Raw genomic sequence first — 23,390 nt, forward strand, 5'->3', positions numbered from 1 at the left:
GAGGGTTAAAATGTGGAAGTAGCTACCACAAGGAGTGGTTGAGGTTATTTGATGCATTTAAGGTCAGGCTAGATAAGTATAAGATGTTCTGATGATAGTTAGTTGAGGAAAGATGAGAGGTTTGAGTGAAGCACCGATGTTTCATTCTTGTTCCATAACCATTGCATAAGCATGATCAGGACTACATGCAAATTTGGAGAGCGCATTTTTTTGAAGTGTAGAGGCCTTCAGTTAAAACTGTTTTAGACAGAGAATTGGGGAGTAGCACTACAAAACTTTGTAACCTTGAAATGACATTCTGAATCCAGTGGAAAAAACAGTAATTTCAAAATTAAGTGCAGTGCACTAAATTCTACTTGGGTGCTTATCCGCAATGTTTAATTACAAAGAACAAAGAACAAAGAAATGTACAGCACAGGAACAGGCCCTTCGGCCCTCCAAGCCCGTGCCGACCATACTGCCCGACTAAACTACAATCTTCTACACTTCCTGGGTCCGTATCCTTCTATTCCCATCCTATTCATATATTTGTCAAGATGCCCCTTAAATGTCCCTATCGTCCCTGCCTCCACTACCTCCTCCGGTAGTGAGCTCCAGGCACCCACTACCCTCTGCGTAAAAAACTTGCCTCGTACATCTACTCTAAACTTTGCCCCTCTCACCTTAAACCTATGCCCCCTAGTAATTGACCCCTCTACCCTGGGGAGAAGCCTCTGACTATCCACTCTGTCTATGCCCCTCATAATTTTGTATACCTCTATCAGGTCGCCCCTCAACCTCCTTCGTTCCAGTGAGAATAAACCGAGTTTATTCAATCGCTCCTCATAGCTTATGCCCTCCATACCAGGCAACATTCTGGTAAATCTCTTCTGCACCCTCTCTAAAGCCTCCACATCCTTCTGGTAGTGTGGCGACCAGAATTGAACACTATACTCCAAGTGTGGCCTAACTAAGGTTCTATACAGCTGCAACATGAATAGAATTAATAGATAATGTCATAGTTAATTAACTTGGACCCAGGTTACCAACCACATATACAAGCAAAAAGCATTAGAGAAAGAAGTTATCGCACCTGCTCTCCAGTAAATTACCATGGGAAATGAATTAGCCAGTTTACACGAGAGTGGAGCAATGCCTAATGTATAGAAACAAACTGTAAATGCTGGAAATTGAACTGCCGCTAATTGCCAGTAATGCGCAGCAATTTCACCAGCATTTATAAAGGGAAAAGCCAAGTTGTCATTTCAGGCATACACTCTTCATCATAACAGAAGAAGTGTACCTGAGATGATTCGGAGTGATGATGCCTTGCTTTCTAAGATCACCCCTAATCAAGAGAATTATAGTTTTCCAGCCGACAGATAAATTAAGCAAAATTTTCTAACTTCGCACTGGATTCTTGAGTGAGGAAGGAGTTTGTTGGAGATGCCAAATTGAGCTGTTTTTGCAGTTTGCATTTTAGCACGACATGCTGTGCAAGTTGCCAAGCAACCAACTTTTAATTTTAAGCCAATTTCTCAAATTTTCAAACTTTATTTAATAATTACAATATGTAAGCTTTAGGAATACATTTCAGGACATTGAAATCATTTCTCTTAATGCCTGTTTTATGAATGGATAATCTTGTGAAAATGAAGAAGTGTAAAACTTGCTTTTTGTTTGTGGAACTTAATCAGACAAACTTATTATTTGGCCTATGTTCCAAATGAGTCACTGCAACTGGATTCCAGAGTAATTGGTTAGAGGGCTACACCATTCCTTTATAAGAGGTTTGATTATTTGCACCAATTACAATTCAAAAAGTGTTGGATTTGATATCCAAAAGCAGAATTCTTTCCAATGAGCATCAAAAACGTTTTAGCAATATTTGAAAACATTCCTTTGGAGGCTGACTGATTGCAGACTTTTACTTTGATTAGACCATGTATTTTTGTTAACCTTTTACTGGAAAATGTGTTTTTGATACTAAATTTTAGTCTGAAAAATATAATGAGAAATAATGTTCATCATTTTAAAATGAGAGCTTGGGTAGTGCAAGGCCGATTAAATCATAAAGTAAGAACCTGCATTTACATAGTGCAATTTACAACCACAGGATATCTCAAAGCACTTAATAGTAATAATAATAATCTTTTATTGTCACAAGTAGGTTTACATTAACACTGCAATGAAGCTACTAGTCGCCACATTCCAGCGCCTGTTTGGATAATGAGTCGGTTATTGGAATTGAACCCGCGTTTCTGGCCTTGTTCTGTGTTACAAACCAGCTGTCTAGCCCACTGAGCTAAATCAGCTCCTAACAGCTGTTGCACTTTGTGGGAACAAAATATAGCTTCGAGATAAGGGGCGCGATTCTCCGACCCCCCACCGGGTCAGAGAATCGCCGGGAGCTGGCGTGAATCCCGCCCCCGCCATGTCCCGAATTCTCCGCCACCAGAGATTCGGCAGGGACGGGAATCGCGCCGCACCGGTCGACGGGAATCACGCTGGTGGGCGGGGGCGATTCTCCGGCCCGCCATAGGCCGAAGTCCCGCCGCTATCAACTCTCTCCAGCCGGCGTGGATTAAACCACCTACCTTACCGGCGGGAGCAGGCGGCGCGGGCGGGCTCCGGGGTCCTGGGGGGGGGGGGGGCGCAGGGCGATCTGGCCCCGGGGGGTGCCCCCGCGGTGGCCTGGCCCGCGATCGGGGACCACCGATCGGCGGGAGGGCCTGTGCCGTGGGGACACTCTTTTTCTTCCGCCTTCGCCATGGTCTTCACTATGGCGGAGGAGGAAGAGACCCCGTCCCCTGCGAATGCGCGGGGATGCCGTGGCGCCAAAGGTCTTACCCGCCAGCCGGCAGAACGGAAACCACTCCGATGCGGGCCTAGCCCCTCAAGGTGAGGGCTTTGCCCCTAAAGGTTCGGAGAATTCCGCACCTTTGGGACGGCCCGATGCCGGAGTAAAATGCCCCGTTTTTGGCGCCGGGTAGCGGAGATCGCACCAGTTTGCGGAGAATCCTGCCCAAGGTCTGCATACGGGAATTTGTTCCCAAATTGTTGAGAGACAAATTGCCTATGCCTGATGTCTCCTCAGTAACACAAATATTTTATTAAACCTTTAATATTATTCTTTCAAAATTGGGATGGGCCAGAAACTATGCTTCCACATGTTTTAAACATCTATATATACTGTCCTGTGGCTTCAATAGTTGAAGGTTTCATTGGATTTTCCTAATTTAAAACATTTCACTGGATTTTTAATTCCTCTCTAACAACAGGGAGGATTACATTAGTAGGACTGGAGAACAACTAATGTGGTTCCACTATTTAAGAAAGGTTGTAGAGATAAGCCAGAGAATCACAGACCAGTGAGTCACACATCAGTGGTAGGGAAGCTATTGGAGAAAATTCTGAAGGAGAGAATCTATCTCCACTTGGAGAGGCAAGGTTTGATCAGGGATAGTCAGCGTGGCTTTGTCAGAGGGAGGTCATGTCTAACAAATTTGATTGATTTTTTTTGAGCAAGTGACCAGATGTGTAGATGAGGGTAGTGCAGTTGATATCATTTATATAGATTTCAGCAAAGCCTTTGACAAGGTCCCACATGGGAGACTTATAAAGAAGGCCTATGCACATGGGATAAGGTGGATTCAAGATTAGCTTAGCTGTAGGAGACAGACGGCAATGACAGTCGGCTGCTTTAGTGACTGGAAGCCAGTGTCCAGTGGTGTACCACAGGGATCTGTGCTGGGTCCCTATTAATTGCCATTTATATAAACAACATAGATGACGATGTGGGGGGTAGGATCAGTAAGTTTGTGGATGACACAAAGATAGGCCAGGTGGTTAACAGTGAGGTTGAGTATCTTGGGTTACAGGAAGATGTAGATGGGATGGTCAAATGGGCAGAATAGTGGCAGATGGAATTTAACCATGCAACGTGTGAGGTGATACACTTTGGAAGGAGGAATTCAACAAGGAAGTATTCAATGAATGGCCTGACACTGGGAAGTTCTGTGTGTTTGTCCATAGATCTCTGAAGGCAGAAGGGCAGGTTAATAGGGTAGTGGAAAAGGCATATGGGACACTTGCCTTTATCATTCTAGGCATATTTACAAAAGCAGGACGGTCATGTTGGAATTGTATAAACCTTCGGTGAGGCCACAGATGGAGTACTGTGTGCAGTTCTGGTCGTCACATTCAAGAAAGGATGTGATTGCACTGGAGGGGGTGCAGAGGCAATTGACCAGGATATTGCCTGGGATGGAACATTTAAGTTATGAAGAAAGGTTGGATGGGCTTGGGTTGTTTTCGCTGGAGCTGAGAAGACCGGGGCGACCTAAGCGAGGTACACAAGATTATGAGGGGCATGGACAGGGTGGATAAGGAGCAGCTGTTCCGCTTAGTTGAAGGGTCAGTTACGAAGGGACACAAGTTCAAGATGAGGAGCAGGAGGTTTAGGGAGGATTTGAAGAAAATGCTTTTTATCCAGAGGGTGGTGACTGTCTGGAATGCACTGCCTGGGAGGATGGTTGAGGCTGGATGCCGCACATCCTTTAAAAAATACCTGGATGAGTACTTTGCATGTCATAACATTCAAGACTATGAGCCAAGTACTGATAAATTGGATTAAGTTGACAGGTCAGGTGTTTTTCGTGTGTCGATGTAGACTCGATGGGTTGAAGGGCCACTTCTGCACTGTATTATACTGTGTTAACCATAAGTCATGTAAATTAATTGTCACAACCGAGGTGCAGCATGTTAGAACACTGATATATTGGCCAGGATACTCCGACCCCACGCCGGGTCGGAGAATCCCCGGGGAGGGGCGCAAGAACCGCGCCACACTGCCCTGACGCCGGCTCGCCGATTTTCGGCTGCCAGCGGAATTAACGCCGCGCCGGTCGGGGTTTCGGCAATTCTCCGGGCCTCGACGGGCCGCGTGCTGGCCGAGTTCTGCTGGCATGGCTCACATATGATCCCACATGGTGGGACCTGGAAGATTGTGTCTGCGGGGGCGGTCCTGGAGGGGGGGGGCAGGGGGAATCCGAACCTGGGGGGGGGGGGGGGCTCCACGGTGGCCTGGCCCGCGATCGGGGGCGACCGATCGGCAGGCGGGCTGGTTCCGTGGGGGCCGGTTCCGTGGGGGCCTATGTTCCTCCGCGTCGGGCCCCTGTAGGGCTCCGCCATATTGGCCGGTGCGGAGACGGGAACCCATGCGCATGCGCGAACTCGCGCCTGCTGGGGCTGTGGAGACTGCTCCGGCACCGACCTAGCCCCCTAGGAGGGGGAGCATACCTGATTATTGAGGATCGTTGACGCTGGAGCGGTTGGCGCCGCTTTTCAAGCCGGCGTCGGAACATCGCCACGGGATTGGAGAATCCCGGCCATAGTGTCAGTGAGTTTCCATTTTCCTAAGTCCCATATTTCAGCAATGAAACTAAGAGTGAGTCATCAAGTAAATTGTTGGAACTGCTATGTTCTGATTTACAGGTGATTTTAGCCTGGAGAGGAAATCATTTTTTAAAAATTTATCAGAGATTAGATTGGCTAATTGTTTTTAAATGAGTATAGTATGGAGCCTCAATGCGTGCTTCTGTGTCTATGTTTAGTTCCTTTACCTTGCACTTAAGTTTTTGGTCACCCCGTTTCAAGAAAAGTTGCTTTCTAAACAATCACGAATACTAAATGAAAGAAAACCTATTTAGTACCACCAGTATGTACTTTTAGCACGGAGTGATTTGTCTAACCGCATCCATATGAAAGAATGAATGTTCACCTGATCAGTTCCATTTTGTATTTACTGATTGCATTGAACATTCTTGAGTGAGATTAGTACCAGATAATGCCTGCACTTTGTATCAATTTCGTTCCTTGGTAGCACTCCTGTCTGAGACAAAGATTGCAAAATTGAGTTTCACCGTAGGATTTAAGCATCTAATCTAGGTTGTTATTTCAGCTAAGGAGAAGCTGTTTCACATTCTCAGGGTCATGTCTCCTTCAAGAAACAATGAAGACCTGTTCAGATCTCTCGGTACTATTCAAAGAAGAAAAGTGTCCTGGTCAAAATGTCTCCCTCAACCAATACCACCATTAATGATTAACTGGTCATCATTCATTTATTATTTTTGGCATCTTCCTTTATGCAAATTGGCTGCTGTGTTTTACTGCAAAACAATAACTACACAGAAAAATTAATTGGTTGTGGAGTATCTTGGAGCATCCCGTAAACGTAACAGAGTTATGTAAATATAAGTTTTTTCACCACACCATCTGTTCCTCTAGGACCTGTGAGTTAGTTTGCTCAAATCCATGTCAAATTAGTAGTTTGATTTTCATACAATCATAAAGCTACTCAGCCTATTTTGCCTATGCTACCTCTTTGAAAGAGCTATCCAATTAGTCTCACTCTAGCTCTTTCACCTTGCCCTGCAACTAACTTGTATGCACATTTATAAAGCTAATTGCAGCAGTTCAAGAAGGCAGCTCACTATCACCTTCTGGAGGGCAACTGGGGATGGCAATTAATGCTGGCCTAACCAGCGATGCCCACATCCTTTAAATGAATTTTAAAAAAACTTCTGGCTGTAGTCTACCCATGCCCATTTTACTGTAGATTTTTAAGAGAACATTTGAGAAATAAGATCTAAATTCAAACTTTTTGAACTTTCATAATCAGAAGATAGAACAGTGTTCTAATCCACTGTTTCACTTGGGAAGGATTCAAAAACTCTCGATTGTGACGACAGCTCTTCCAATTTTGGCTGACTGAATTTACTAAACTTCATCATCACCAACCCTTATCAAAAGCTAAAAAGCTATTGAGAATTATGATTAAATTTCCTCTGGAGCTCTGGTAAATGATATGAGTATACAATTAGCAAGAATAATTCAGATTACGAACCTATTCAAGCATGGAATGCTACTTATTTTCAGCGAAATGCATTTGAGCTGGTTCTGTGGCATTGCTGGATCAGTATTTTTTTCCCTTGGTGTGTTTCTATTATATTTTTGAACACTTCTGCTTAAACAGTGGATTTTCCATTGTTTATAGTGTGTCAGAGGATGGGGAAATTTGTAGGTTTTAAATTTTATATTTCACATGTAGGGAATGCGGGAGGGCTGGTTTGCAGACATGACTACACCTCTTTTCATTTCTCTGCTGGAAAATTAAGATTACAAGTGTGTGTGGATACAACAAATCACAAATCTTTGAGCTATGTTCTTGCCTGGTTTGACAGAAATTTTCAACGGACAACCCAATTCTAGGATGGACTAGGTGATTTTGGCAGCAAGAAATGCATCAAGCAGATGGTGTGGTGTTGGTCAGTGTCACTTGGCAAGAAAAGGTGGAACTGTGGGTACAGTACATAATTAACACTGTTTAGTAAGAACTGTAGTTTGTGGGTTGGGGATATAACCATTAGACAGTCAATAATGTGTTGAATTTTGTAGGGCATGGATAAGCACTACAATCATTAACAGATGTGATTAGGAAATTAAGAAGTATGAGCCACAAGAAACCGGTCTGGGTGGAAAGCTATATACCAAAGCCAGCTAGAAAGTTAATTACTAAATACAGGGAATTTGCTAATTCTGCAATGAAAGAAGTAAAAGAGCAGAAATTAGCCCAGGTAGAAATAAATAAATGTAAGTAGAGAAAAACAATGCTGATGGTGTTTACTGAAATATGGTTAAAGGATGGTCACGACTGGGAATTAAATATCCGAGGATATCAAACTATTCGGAAGGACAGAGTGGATGGTAAGGGAGGTGGTGTAGCTCTGTTATTTAAGGATGACATCCGGGCAATAGTAAGGGATGACATCGGTGCTATGGAGGATAAGGTTGAATCCATTTGGGTGGAAATCAGGAATAGTAAGGCGAAAAAGTCACTGATAGGAGTAGTCTATAGGTCACCATATAGTAACATTATGGTGGGGCAGGCAATAAACAAAGAAATAACGGATGCATGTAGAAATGGTACAGCAGTTATCATGGGGGATTTTAATCTACATGTCGATTGGTTTAACCAGGTCGGTCAAGGCAGCCTTGAGGAGGTGTTTATAGAATGCATCCACGATAGTTTCCTAGAATAGTATGTAATGGAACCTACGAGGGAACAAGCGGTCCGAGATCTGGTCCTGTGTAATACGACAGGATTGATTCATGATCTCATAGTTAGGGATCCTCTCGGAAGGAGCGATCACAATATGTTGGAATTTAAAATACAGATGGAGGGTGAGAAGGTAAAATCAAACACTAGTGTTTTGTGCTTAAACAAAGGAGATTACAATGGGATGAGAGAAGAACTAGCTAAGGTAGACTGGGAGCAAAGGGTTTATGGTGAAACAGTTGAGGAATAGTGGAGAACCTTCCAAGCGATTTTTCACAGTGCTCAGCAAAGGTTTATACCAACAATAAGGAAGGACGGTAGAAAGGGAAAATCGACCGTGGATATCTAAGGAAATAAGGTAGAGTATCAAATTGAAGGAAAAAGCATACAAAGTGGCAAAGATTAGTGGGAGACTAGAGGACTGGGAAATCTTTAGGGGGCAACAGAAAGCTACTAAAAAAGCTATAAAGAAGAGCAAGATGGATTATGCGAGTAAACTTGCTCAGAATATAAAAACACATAGTAAAAGTTTCTACAAATATATAAAACAAAAAAGAGTGGCTAAGGTAAATATTGGTCCTTTAGAGGATGAGAAGGGAGATTTAATAATGGGAGATGAGGAAATGGCTGAGGAACTGATCAGGTATTTTGGGTCGGTCTTCACAGTGGAAGACACAAATAACATGCCAGTGACTGATGGAAATAAAGATATGATAGGTGAGGACCTTGAGATGATTGTAATCACTAAGGAGACAGTATTGGGGTTAATGGGGCTAAAGGTAGAAAAGTCTCCTGGCCCTGATGGGATGCATCCCAGAGTGTTAAAAGAGATGGCTAGGGAAATTGTAAACGCACTAGTGATAATTTATCAAAATTCACTAGACTCTGGGGTGGTCCCGGCGGATTGGAAATTAGCAAACGTGACACCACTGTTTAAAAAAGGAGGTAGGCAGAAAGCGGGTAATTATAGGCCAATGAGCTTAACCTCGGTAGTAGAGAAGATGCTAGAATCTATCATCAAGGAAGAAATAGTGAGGCATCTGGATGGAAATTGTCCCATTGGGCAGATGCAGCATGGGTTCATAAAGGGCAGGTCCTGCCTAACTAATTTAGTGGAATTTTATTTACCAGTGCGATAGATAACGGGGAGCCAATGGATGTGGTATATCTGGATTTCCAGAAAGCCTTTGACAAGGTGCCACACAAAAGGTTGCTGCATAAGATAAAGATACAGGGCATTAAGGGGAAAGTAGTAGCATGGATAGAGGATTGGTTAATTAATAGAAAGCAAAGAGTGGGGATTAATGGTGTTTCTCTGGTTGGCAATCAGTAGCTAGTGGTGTCCCTCAGGGATCAGTGTTGGTCCCACAATTGTTCACAATTTACATAGATGATTTGGAGTTAGGGACCAAGGGCAATGTGTCCAAGTTTGCAGACGACACTAAGATGAGTGGAAAAGCAAAAAGTGCAGAGGATATTGGAAGTCTGCAGAGGGATTTGGATAGGCTAAGTGAATGGGCTACGGTCTGGCAGATGGAATACAATGTTGACAAATGTGAGGTTATCCATTTTGATAGGAATAACAGCAAAAGGGCTTATTATTTAAATGATAAAAATGTAAAACATGCTGCTGTGCAGAGAGGCCTGGGTGTGCTAGTGCATGAGTCACAAAAAGTTGGTTTACAGGTGCAACAGGTGATTCAGAAGGCGAATGGAATTTTGTCCTTCATTGCTAGAGGGATGGAGTTTAAGACTAGGGAGGTTATGCTGCAATTGTATAAGGTGTTAGTGAGGCCACACCTGGAGTATTGTGTTAAGTTTTGGTCTCCTTACTTGAGAAAGGACGTACTGGCACTGGAGGGTGTGCAGAGGAGATTCACTAGGTTAATCCCAGAGCTGAAGGGGTTGGATTACGAGGAGAGTTTGAGTAGACTGGGACTGTACTTGTTGGAATTTAGAAGGATGAGGGGGGATCTTATAGAAACATATAAAATTATGAAGGGAATAAATAGGATAGATGTGGGCAGGTTGTTTCCACTGGCGGGTGAAAGCAGAACTGGGGGGGCATAGCCTCAAAATAAGGGGAAATAGATTTAGGACTGAGTTTAGGAGGAACTTCTTCACCCAAAGGGTTGTGAATCTATGGAATTCCTTGCCCAGTGAAGCAGTTGATGCTCCTTTATTAAATGTTTTTAAGATAAAGATAGATAGTTTTTTGAAGCATAAAGGGATTAAAGATTATGGTGTTCGGGCCGGAAAGTGGAGCTGAGTCCACAAAAGATCAGCCCTGATCTCATTGAATGGCAGAGCAGGCTCGAGGGGCGAGATGGCCACTCCTGCTCCTAGTTCTTATGTTCTTATGACTCCAAGGTGACCCTCATGGAGTTGACCCAGCACCATAGCCTGCATGCTTTGAGGAATAACGATCCTGTCGAGTTTCAGAAGGATTCCCTCCATAACCGTCAGCTCGGCTTTAACATTAAAGAATTGGGGACATTGTGCCTTCTGCCAGCCATGGGTAAGGTGCTGCATCACACGCTGCAGTAAAGGATCCTTGGCCGTTTCCTCACGAATTTGGACTACCCGTTCGTCAGAGGCTGGGAGGTTGATGGCACACACTTGCACTTCTATATGGCAGATAAAGTCACCTTGTTCACACGGTGTGGTGATGGACCGGGGTAGGGCATCTGCAATGATCAGCTCTTTGCCTGGCGTGTAGACAAGTTCGAAGTCATAGCGGCGGAGTTGAAGAAGAATTTGCTGTAACCGAGGTGTCATGTCATTTAAATCCTTCTGGATTATGTGGACTAGAGGCCTGTGGTCCATTTCCACCGTGAATTTCGGCAGGCCATAAACGTAATCATGAAACTTGACTATTCCTGTCAGGAGACCCAGACACTCCTTTCGATCTGGGCATACCATTGCTCAGTGGGCGTCATGGCCCTGGAGGCATATGCCACTGGAGCCCAGGACGAGGAATCATCTCGCTGCAGGAGCACCGCCCCATTGCCGTCCTGGCTTGCATCAGTTGATAACTTGGTTTCCTTGGTTAGGTCGAAGAACGCTAGAACTGGGGCTGTGGTGAGATTTGCCTTCAGCTCACGCCATTCCGCTTCATGTATGGGCAGCCACTGGAATTCCGTTGACTTCTTGACGAGATGGTGGAGGGTCGTGGTGTGGGATGCCATATTGGGAATGAATTTCCCGAGAAAGTTGACCATCCCGAGGAAGGGGAGGACCGCCTTCTTGTCCTCCGGGGTCTTCATGGCGTTGATCGCCAAGATCTTGTCGGTGTCTGGCCGCACACTCTGCCGCGAGATGTGGTTGCCTAGAAACTTTATATCAGATTGACCAAATGGGTACTTGGCCCTGTTGAGCTGGAGACCATGTTCATGAATTCGCTGGAAGACCTGCTTGAGGCGTGCGATGTGTTCCTGGGGCATTGTGGACCAGATGATCACGTCGGCCACATATACACGTACCCCTCGATGCCCTCCATCATCTGCTCCATGATGCGATGAAACACTTCGGAGACAGATATGATACTGAAAGGCATGCGGTTGTAACAGTAGCAGCCGAACGGGGTGTCGAACAGCTTGCGACTGGACACGTCCAGCTGTATTTGCCAAACACCCCGGGAGGCGTCCAGCTTAGTGAAGAATTTGGCATGAGCCAACTCACTGGTTAACTCTTCACGCTTCGGGATCGAGTAGTGCTCCCACATGATGTTGTGGTTTAGATCCTTGGGATCAATGCAAATGCGGAGCTCCCCTGATGGCTTCTTTACGCATACCATGGAGCTGACCCAGTCTGTTGGCTCCATGACCTTCGAGATGATGCCCTGGTCTTGGAGATCCTGTAGTTGCTTTTTCAGGTGGTCCTTGAGGGGTGCCGGCACCCGGCGTGGTGCATGGATTACAGGGATGGCGTTCGGCTTGAGCAGTATTTTGTATCGGTACGGGAGCGTGCCCATTCCATCGAATACACTGTGGTACTGCGTGATAGTGTCGTCTATGGCGGCTTGCAAATTTCCATCGGGCGAGGCCGTCGCCTGTGACGATGACATGGTGTGGACTCGCTAAACCAGGTTCAGGAGCTTGCAGGAGCGAGCACCGAGCAGGGATACCCTGTCAGGCTTGACGATTTCAAATCGTAATGTTGCCTTGATCGCCTTGTTGGATACCCCTCGTTGACACGAGCCACTGGCAGCTATGGCATTGCCATTGTCGTCAAGGAGCTGACAGGCCGGTGGAAGAAGCTGGGTCTGGCGCGGATGGTGTCGAGTTCGGATTGTGAGAAGAGGTTCGCAGACGCGCCGGTGTCCAGTTTAAATCGGATGCGAGCCTTGTTAACTGTGAGGACAGCACACCACTCGTCGTCGGGATCCACACAGGATCGAGAGTCGTTGCGCAGGTGTGGTGGAGGCCAACTCATGTGTGGTTATGATGCCCACCCGATATGGAGACTTGAGGCAGTCAGCATCAGGGTCCGTTGGGCTGTCGGGATCAGAATCCGGCGTGCCTTGTTGTATTGAGCGGATACTTCTGTGCCACAGCTGGGATCGCTGGCTGTTGAGCGATGGAGAGGATCTGCAGAGGGCTGCGTAGTGGCCAAACTTGCCACACTGGAGGCACGGCATCCTCTTGCCGGACATTGCCGCTTTAAGTGGACAGGGCCACAATTCGGACACATCATGATTTATGGCCTGCACCCTTTCTGCCTTGTGGGAGGCCAGCTTTGCTGTTTCTGCCGCCCTGATGTGGGAGTAACGATTCTTGGCATGCTCATGGACAACACACGTCTCGATAGCGACAGAGAGGGTTAACTGTTTGATTTTAAGGAGCTGCTGCCGCAGGGAGTCGGAGTGGACCCCGAAAACGGTCTGATACCGGATTATGGAATCAGCCGTCGAGTCATAGTTACATGACTGCGCTAGGATGCGGAGATGGGTCAAGAAGGACTGAAAAGGTTCATCCTTACCCTGAAGCCTCTGCTGGAAGATGTACCGTTCAAAGCTCTCATTCACCTCAATGTCGCAGTGGCTGTCGAACTTCAGGACTGTTTTTAATTTCATTTTGTTTTCGCCGGCTTTGTCGGCGAACGTAAGAGAATTGTAGATATGGATGGTGTGGTCCCCCGCAGTGGAGAGAAATAGCGCGATCTTCCTGGCATATGATGCTGCCTCAAGGTTGGAGGCCGCGATGTACAAGAGGAACTTTTGCTTGAAGATTTTCCAGTTGGTGCCGAGGTTGCCGGAGTTGCGGAGGAGGCTGGATGTTTTCCATTTCGCTGGATGGCTGCTTGCTGGTCGATGCTGATTCACTCGAGGTAGGTCCGTCAAGATCAATATCACTCTGGTACCATGATGTGTTCGGCAGGTTGGTTCGATGTGGACTGCACTCGATGCAGGGAAGTTAGAAACAGACGTCTAACACAGGATAAGATCCAACACTGTTTTATTCAACTAGGTGAACTGCTGTACATATTCAGCTGTGGGCCGACACTATACTGATCTGACTAGTGACCTTGTAGTAGCCTGACCAGACATACTAGCTACCGCATGGTGTTTGTGCTTGCTAGCTCGTGGACTCTGACTGTCTCAGTCGCTGGGGCCTGAGAGAGCGGGAAACATAGTGCCCTCTGGCTTTATAGTGGTTATGTCCTGTCTGGTGGTTGGCTGTGCTGTGTAGTATGCTTACTGGTCATCCTATGTGTCAATCACTGCCTGTCTGCATCTCATTATATACATGAGTAGATATTATGTCAGAGAGTAGAGAGTAATCGAGGCTTTATTAAGCAGAGATGTGTTGCCTCCTGTAGCTGCTACCGAAATGGCAGCAGCTCGGTGAGCACACACATTTATACTCCACCTATTTGGCGGAGCCAGCAGGCAGGGATCTACCCCCGTACCTGTAGTACAGGAGCCTTACCGTATTAGCTCTGATACACATATTATACAAACAGTTGTGACTACCACAATGGGCACTGCGCATTGAGGATGACTGGGCTACCTTCAGGCATATGGAACAGCATGGTAGCACAGTGGGTAGCCCTGTCGCTTCACAGCGCCAGGATCCCAGGTTCGATTCATGCTTGGGTCTCTCTCTGTGCGGAGTCTGCACGTTCTCCCTGTGTCTGTGTGGGTTTCCTCTGGTGTTTTCCCCCACGAGTCCCAAAAGATGTGCTATTAGGTGAATTGGACATTCTGAATTCTCCCTCTGTGTACCCGGACAGGCGCCGGCATATGGCAACTAGGAGATTTTCACAGTAACTTCATTGCAGTGTTAATGTAAGCCTACTTGTGACAATAATAAAGATTAATATTATTACTGTACGCAATTGTTTTTAAGGCCCTTATCTCGCAAAGCACCAAGATTTGTTTGATGAAAACAATGAGGCATCCCAGCAACCACTAGAAGAGAAACATCGCTTCGATAGGGTTTACCTCAACGACTAATCATCTCTATCCAAGCACAGTGCCTACCGAAATATCGACAGGACTGTCCAATTCCTCAAAGAGATGCAACACACTTGGCTAAATTATAACGCAGACCAAAATCAGCCAAATGCAAACCGCAAAGTCTGGAAGAGATTCTACAGTGTTCTGAGATCTCTGTGGGCCGCAGCATACTGGTTCATCATCAATCCTTGGGGCTGATTGACCAACACTGCTCACAGAAAAAGACCAAATTCTAGAATGCTGTGCACAGCATCCATCAATGTACTGGCTGGTACAGGTTGCCATGAACTGCCCTCTTGATAACCCTTCCACACTTTTAGGATCTCCTGTATCGTGGCAAAGCTTCCAGGAGCTGATGCTATCCCAGTTGAGGCGAGTACCTGGTGTAGGAGCGGTTTCAAGACCTGTGTATTGAGTCAGCTTCCACGTGGGGTTAGTCCCTGTGGCTCAGCTCAGTACAGAGAGAAACAAAAATACCACAACCTGGACAAGATGGCTATTTAATCAAGCTTGTTACATGTACAGGGAGAACAGACTGGATATCAGCCAAGACCTGTTCTACCGAACAAAGAGCCGAGCACAGTAATTATACAACATTCAAAAATCAATAGCCCACCCCAGTTGAACGCGATCCAATCCCTGAAGTTGCTTCTTTTAAACTTATCCAATAGAATGCAAGCAGTGTTTAAACTTCACCCAATTGAGTCGCAAGCAGCGCATGATTGATCATCATCCTGACAGCTGTGTACAATCCCAGCAGCTTGCTGACTGTGAGAAACAGAACAACAGATGTCAGAAGTAATGTCTTTTTGGTCAAGTTAGCTATCCAAAATCCCATTTGAGTACTTATTACTTCTATGTCCTAAAAATACATGTTTAATGGTTGATAATGATTACTCAGTCCTATAATTAATCTCAATCCTTAATAAAACAACTTATGTAAAACTACTCATGCTAACGATTCAGTTTTAAGAGATATCATCGCTGAACCTGGAAAAAAGCTCACTGAACTCTTTCAGTCCATGAAGGAGCAAAGAACCATCCCACATGAATACACAGATGCTTTCATTGTCCACATGTGCATAAGGTAGCACGGTAGCACAGTGGTTAGCACAGTTGCTTCATAGCTCCTGGGTGCCAGGTTTGATTCCCGGCTTGTGTCACTATCTGTGCCCGTGTCTGTGTGGGTTTCCTCCAGGTGCTCCAATTTCCTCCCACAGTCCAAAGATGTGCAGGTTAGGTGGATTGGCCATGATAAATTGCCCTTCGTGTCAAAAAAAGGTTAGGTGGGGTTACTGGTAACGGGGTTAGGGTGACGGCGTGGACTTAAGTAGGGTGCTCTTTCCAAGGGCTGGTGCAGACTCGATGGGCCAAATGGCCTCCTTCTGCACTGTAAATTCTCCGATAATCTATGATAATGAAAGGAACTCTTGCTACAATCATATACGAATCATACTCTCTCCATCGCCAACTTCGTCTTTGCCAGAATCCTTTTGAACTGCATAGTGCAAATGTCGATCAAAACTTTCTGCAAGAGTCTGTGCGATTTCAGAAAAGGTTGAGGAACAACTAAATGATGTTTGCAGTTAGGCAGCTCCAAGAGAAGTGACAAGAACAGAACATGGATCCCTACACCATGTTTGTTAACCTGACCAAGGCATTTGACACAGTCAGCCATGAGTGTCTTTGGAAGGTAACTGAGAAATTTGGCTGCCCTGAGAAATTCATCACAATGTTTTGACAGTACGATGCTGACGTGCTTGTGTTGTTCTGGATGATGGTGAGTTTACTAATCTATTGCCACTAACTAATGGAGTGAGTTCTGTGCTAGCGTTATCCCTCTTCATGTTTTTGTCTCCCATGCTCTCCTGTGCCTCCCTTGATAGTGTTCTGGCATCTATATTAGATATCAAATGGATGAGAAGATCAATCTGAGATGACCCAAGCAAAGACCAAGGACTCCAAGGACCTATTTTGCAATTTCTTGATTGCTAATGACTAGTTGCCAGTTCAGAGCTGGACATGGAGTATTGTGTGGTCTTGTTTTCCAATTCATGCGAGAAGTTCAACCTTATGATTAGCAGGAAGAAAACTGAAGTAATGTTCCAGCCTGCTCCAGAGAAGCCCTTTCCCAAGCCCAAGGTTTCAGTCCATGACGGAACTTATCAGCAGTGGATAAGTTTGTTTATCTTGGCAGCACTCTCTCAAGCTGTCAACATTGACAATGAGACACATGCAAGAATTGTCAAAGCAAGTGTAACCTACAGCAGACTTCAAACATCATTCTGGGGGTTTAAGAGTCTACCAACCAAACTGAAAGTCTGTAACGCAATATTTCTCTCCATTCTGCTCTATGCATATGAGACTTGAAGTGTGGGCCAGGGTCATGCTAAGAGGCTCAACCAGTTTCACTTGAGCCACCTTAGAACCTGCTGAAGATCAGATGGCAGATTAGAATACCAGACACTGAGGTGCTCACCTGAGCTGGCATGCTGAGCATCCACAGCATATTGAGACAGTGACAATTGAGTTGTTATGGTCATGTAGCCAGAATGCCTGACACTTCAATCTTCTATGCAGAGTTTGAATCTGGGTTGCGCTTTCATGGTAGTCAAAGGATGTGTTTGTTATAAGGAAACTGAAGACTTCACTCAACTTTTGATTCCTGGGAGGAACTCACCCAGGATTGCTACACCTGGTGTAACCAAATAAAAATGCTGTGGCCTCCTTTGAAAACAAGTACATATCAGAGGCAGAGAGAAAACGCAAAAAGAGAAAACCCCAATCCAGCATGCATTCTAACTCAATAGCCAGCGGTATCCTATTCTATTTGCAGCAGAACCTTCTGGGTAGAAGAATCTAGCCTAGAAAATTTGAAGAATAGTATGAAATGAAATCATAGATTATCATAGAATTTACAGTGCAGAAGGACGCCATTCGGCCCATCGAGTCTACACCGGCTCTTGGAAAGAGCACCCTACCCAAGGTCAACACCTCCACACCCTATCACCATAACCCAGTAACTCCACCCAACACTAAGGGCAATTTTGGACACTAAGGGCAATTTATCATGGCCAATCCACCTAACCTGCACATCTTTCGATTGTGGGAGGAAACCGGAGCACCCGGAGGAAACCCACGCACACACGGGGAGGATGTGCAGATTCCGCACAGACAGTGACCCAAGCCGGAATCGAACCTGGGACCCTCGAGCTGTGAAGCAATTGTGTTATCCACAATGCTACCGTGCTGCCCATAAATGTCAGATAGAACTTAATCACCTGGGAATTATGGACCAGATTGTCGAGTTTGTGTTCTGATATTGTCAGCAGGCCGTAGTTTCAACATCCCTAGATTTTGCAGACAGATAATTAGTGATTGCAGGAGTGATGATTGCTGGGACCTATTATTGACCATGTTTAAAATAAACAATTACATATATACAGCTGAAATCATAGGATTGAAGCATTATGGATTCATGATTGTATAAATTGTTAATTTGTCGCTTTCCTCTAAAATTCCCCCAATTTCTGCAATGAAATCTTGAGCAATGATTGTTTAGGCGATACGTACACTTTCTTTTAAATGTCATGGAGTAGTTCATAATTTTGATTTTAAAGAGATGTGATTAGAGTTATGCACTGAGGTAGTGTTCCAATGTGCTACTCTACAGCATTGATTGGATGTGGATATGTGGCACTAGGTGAGCACATAGTGATTTCTTTAATGTCAGACAGGCCATCAGATGTGTTGAGTAGAGGTTATGTGCTTCTCCAGCATAGTAAGGAGGTGAAAAGCAAATTATTCTGAGCCATTTATGTAATTTATTCAAAGGTGTATTATTTATAACATTTTATAAAATGATCTTTTTGATATATCGGGAGAAATTTATTTGCAATCCCCTATTGTATCATAATTTACAATGCTAAGTCCTTAAATGTACAAATATTGAAAAATAGTGTTCGTGCAGAAGATCATTCATGATCTAGTTGAACGTCAGAGTAGGCTTGAGAGGCCAAATAGTCTACATTTGCTTCCACTTCCGATGTTCTTATTTACGTATTTTATATTGCGATGTCCATATTGATCATGCCTAGTTGCAGTGTGATTGGATATTTGTGTAAAAATTGACCTATTCTGTTTCACATAGTAAGTATCTTGTGCTTATCTAGGAAATGGAATGAAGCTCAGCGATGGTGTGAGAACTTTATCAATAACCTTGTTCCTTGTAATCATTTTCTTGTTTCTCATCTGTATTTGTATTTCAGGTGAACAAAGAACTGAGAATGTATGATAACAAGATCATTGAATGCAAGTTTGAGAACAACAGCTGGGTTATTATGCGAGAAAGAGTAGACAAGAGCTTCCCAAATGCCTATGACACAGCTATGGGTAAGTAGTTCTGAAAAATTCTAATTGTCTAAAGAATATGGCATAAAACAATTTATACCGCATTTAATTATCATTCAATTGTCCCCTTATCTAATGAAGCTATTCCTCTTTCAAACTATTATGAATCCATTAAGCGCAAAGAGTCACGGTGACATTTGGAATGTGTTCTTGGAGCAAGCCTAGTATGGTGGTTGGGCGGGGGGGAAGCTATTGAAAATACACTTGACCACAGTGGACAATGCAATTTGAGATGTCTACCTCATTGTATGCCAGGCATGCAATACCTCTTCCATCATCTACAGATTCCAACTCCTTGCTACAAGCTCTGGTTACATGTGTGCACTGTAACATATTAAGACCTTGTCTGGGCCAGCAGCTGTGTCTCTCAGGACCAACTGCAAGTCTACTTAGCTTCCTATGCAACCACACACACATGCCGGTGACAACAAACTGGAATAATTGGATTGGATTGGTTTGTTGTGACGTGTACCAAGGTACAGTGAAAAGTATTGTTCTGCGTGCAGCTCAAACAGATCATTCCGTACATGAAAAGAAAATACATAATAGGGATAGGAGATGTAAGAAGAGGATCTGTGTGAGCAAGCTCACAGAGAGTCGCCACGCTCCAGCGCCATCTTGGATAGATCAGGCAACATCCTGGTGAATCGCCTCTGCACCTTCTCCAGTGCAATCATATCCTTCCTATAATGTGGAGACCAGAATTGCACATAGTACTCCAGCTGTGGCCTCACCAAAGTTCGATACAACTTTGGGCAGCACGGTAGCACAAGTGGATAGCACTGTGGCTTCACAGCGCCAGGGTCCCAGGTTCGATTCCCCGCTGGGTCACTGTCTGTGCGGAGTCTGCACGTTCTCCCCGTGTCTGCGTGGGTTTCCTCCGGGTGCTCCGGTTTCCTCCCACAGTCCAAAGACGTGCAGGTTAGGTGGATTGGCCATGCTAAATTGCCCGTAGTGTCCATAAGGGTTGGGAGGGGTTATTGGGTTGCGGGGATAGGGTGGAAGTGAGGGATTAATGTGGGTCGGTGCAGACTCGATGGGCCGAATGGCCTCCTTCTGCACTGTATGTTCTATGTAATCTATGTAAACTCCAGCATGACCTCCCTGTTTTTGTAATCTATGCCTCAATTGATGAAGGCAAGTGTCCCATATGCCTTTTTCACCACCCTATTGGCCTGCTCCTCTACCTTCAGAGATCTATGGACAAACACTCCATAGTCCTTGTTCCTCAGAACTTCCCAGTGTCAAGCCATTCATTGAATATTTTCTTGTTACGTTGCTCCTTCCAAAGTGTATCACCTCACATTTTCCAGGGTTAAATTCCATCTGCCACTCTTGTGCCCATTTGACCATCTCGACTGTATCTTTTTGTAACCCAAGACACTCAAACTCATTGTTAACCACCCGGCCAATCTTTGTGGCATCCGCAAACTTACTGATCATATCCCCCACATAGCCATCTATGTTGTTTTTATAAATGACAGGGACCCAGCACAGATCCCTGTGGTATGTCACTGGACATTGGCTTCCAGTCACTAAAGCAGCCGTCTGTCATTACCCTCTGTCGCCTACAGCTAAGCCAATTTTGAATCCATCTTATCACGTTACCCTATATCCCATATGTTTTTGCCTTCTTCATAAGTCTCCCATATGGGACCTTGTCAAAGGTTTTGCTGAAATTCATGTAAATTACTACAACTGCACTACCTTCATCTACACACTGGTCACATGCTCAAAACAGTCAGTCAAATTTCTTAGGTGTGACCTCCCTCTGACAAAGCCATGCTGACTATTCCTGATCAAGCCTTGCCTCTCCAAGTGGAGATAGATTCTCTCCTTCAGAATTTTCTCCAATAGTTTCCCTACCACTGACGTGAGACTCACTGGTCTGTAATTCCCTGGCTTATTTCTACAACCTTTCTTAAATAGTGGGACCACCTAAGCTGTTTACCAGTCCTCAGGCACCTCTCCCGAGGCCAGAGACAATTAGAAATTTGAGTCTGAGCCCCTGAAATATCCTCCCTCGCCTCCCGCATCAGCCTGGGACACTTTTAAACCTGCCAACTCCTCCATTACCTTGTCACTCCTTATGACAATTTGCTCAAGAATCTCACAGTCTCTCCCCACGAGGTCCATAACTACCTCCTCATTCTCTTGGGCGAAGACAGATATGAACTATTCATTCAACACTCCACCAATGTCCTTTGGCTCCACCCACCGATTTTCCCTTTGGTCCCTATTGGGCCCAACTCTGTTCCTGGTTATTCGCTTCCCATTGATATACTTATACAACATTTTGGAACGTTTCCTACTTTTACCAGCCAGAGCTTTCTCATATCCCCTCTTTGCTCTCCTAATTGCTTTCTTAAGCTCCAACCTGCACTTTCTGTACTCCAATAATGCCTCTGTTGATTGTATTTGCCAAATGCCTCTCTTTTCCTTCTAATAAATATATACATAAATACTAGTTTGAGTGAATAATGTATTAACTATGCCTGATGCTGACTATCTGTGCCTCTTCCAATTGGTTTAATATCTATGCCAATTGTAGATGTGATTGAGGTAGGAGACACTGACTACATTGATTCTCAGGAATGCTTCCCTAAACTGTAATCTCAATCTGATGTACCGCTGCACTGCAATAAAACATTGGCTCCATGTGCTGAATATGTCCTTTTCCAAATCACTGTCCTTATTTACAAGTCTCTCCGTAGCCTTACTGATGCACGATCAATGACCACTAAGGCGAGGTTGTAGTCCAACTGAAGGCTTTAATAAGCTAGATGTTTCCCCCAGCAGCTCAGGTACAGAATGAAGGCTGCTGGGGCAGCACGGGTTCTTATACCCCACCTATCAGGGCGGAGCTATCATACATTCTACCAATAGAAAGCATACAATTTCCACCAATGGTGCTTTAGCCTGTCAGGCACCGTAATACCTATAATACCACATTCACCCCCTGTTAAAAAAGAGTCCGGCAGGGGTGGTGGCCTGAAACTACAAAACACAGCAACATGGTATAATTAGTTATGGAGGTACCGTGATATCTCCGTACAGTGTTTAGGAACTATTTACAATTCTGAAAGCTATGTACATTTGCTGGTTTATATTTACAGATTACAATTAAAATGAAGCAATCAGTCGATCGGGGCCCTGGTCGACCTCTGCGATCATCGGAGCTTTGGTGGTGACTCCGGTGGAGGCTCGGGAGTCTGTGACTCCGGGAGCGTGGCTTCGATCTCCATGGCAGCTTCGGTACCCCTAGACCGCGCTGGTGGGGAAAACGGTAGACCTGGGAAGGGAGCACCTCAGGAGGCGTCGGTGGGTGGGGAGGGCCTAGACGGGGCCGGCGGAAGGACCGATCTTCCTGTAAGGTGCTGCGGTGGAGGGGAGGGTGGGACTGGCGGCTGGAATGTGCGTGGGGTTCCGGCGGACGCCAGGTCCCGTAGGGAGACCGTATCTTGTCGGCCGTCGGGGTACGCCACGTAGGCGTACTGGGGGTTAGCATGGAGCAGATGGACCCTCTCGACCAACAGTACCGACTTGTGTGCCCGCACGTGTTTTCGGAGCAGGATGGGTCCGGGAGCTGCCAGCCAGGTCGGGAGCGAGATCCCAGAGGAGAACTTCCTGGGAAAGACGAGGAGACGTTCGTGAGGTGTCTGATTGGTGGTCGTACAAAGCAGTGACCGGATGGAGTGGAGGGCATCCGGGAGGACTTCTTTCCAGCAGGAGACTGGGAGGTTCCTGGACCGTAGGGCCAGTAGGACGGTCTTCCAGACCGTTCCGTTCTCCCTCTCTACCTGTCCGTTACCCCGGGGGTTGTAACTGGTCGTCCTGCTCGAGGCGATGCCCTTGCTGAGCAGGAATTGACGCAGTTCGTCGCTCATAAAGGAGGACCCCATATCACTGTGTATATAAACGGGGAACCCGAACAGTGCAAAGATGCTACGGAGGGCCTTGAGGACGGTGGTTGCGGTCAATGTCGGTACAGGGGATGGCGAATAGGAACCGGGAGTACTCGTCAATCACGTTCAGGAAGTACGTGTTGCGGTCGGTGAAGGGGAGGGGGCCTTCGAAGTCCACGCTGAGGCGTTCAAAGCGATGGGAAGCCTTTATCATGTGCACTTTCTCTAGTCGGTAGAAGTGCGGTTTGCACTCTGCGCAGATTTGGCAGTCCCTGGTGGCTGTCCTGACCTCCTCGATGGAGTAGGGCAGGTTGCGGGTTTTGACAAAATGGAAAAAGCGAGTGACTCCCGGGTGACAGAGGTCCTCGTGGAGGGCTCGGAGGCAGTCCACTTGTGCGGTGGCACGTGCCGCGGGACAGGGCGTCAGGAAGCTCGTTTAGCTTCCCGGGACGATACAAGATCTCGTAGCTGTAGGTGGAGAGTTCGATCCTCCACCACAAGATCGTGTCGTTTTTTA

The 23,390-nt window shown here is 45.7% G+C and overlaps 1 protein-coding gene across 3 annotated transcripts in view; it reads left to right on the forward strand.

The window, feature by feature from the left end:
* rngtt (RNA guanylyltransferase and 5'-phosphatase) overlaps positions 1–23,390 on the forward strand; it is a 520,247-nt gene that overhangs the window by 463,823 nt on the left and 33,034 nt on the right. For all 3 annotated transcript variants that reach the window (XM_072499776.1, XM_072499775.1, XM_072499777.1), the window contains one exon: positions 18,827–18,950. In XM_072499776.1, coding sequence (XP_072355877.1) covers positions 18,827–18,950 — 124 coding nt within the window. The remainder of the gene's footprint in view (positions 1–18,826; positions 18,951–23,390) is intronic.

This window comes from Scyliorhinus torazame, chromosome 4 (assembly GCF_047496885.1).
Source record: "Scyliorhinus torazame isolate Kashiwa2021f chromosome 4, sScyTor2.1, whole genome shotgun sequence".
NCBI classification, from domain to species: Eukaryota; Metazoa; Chordata; class Chondrichthyes; order Carcharhiniformes; family Scyliorhinidae; genus Scyliorhinus; species Scyliorhinus torazame.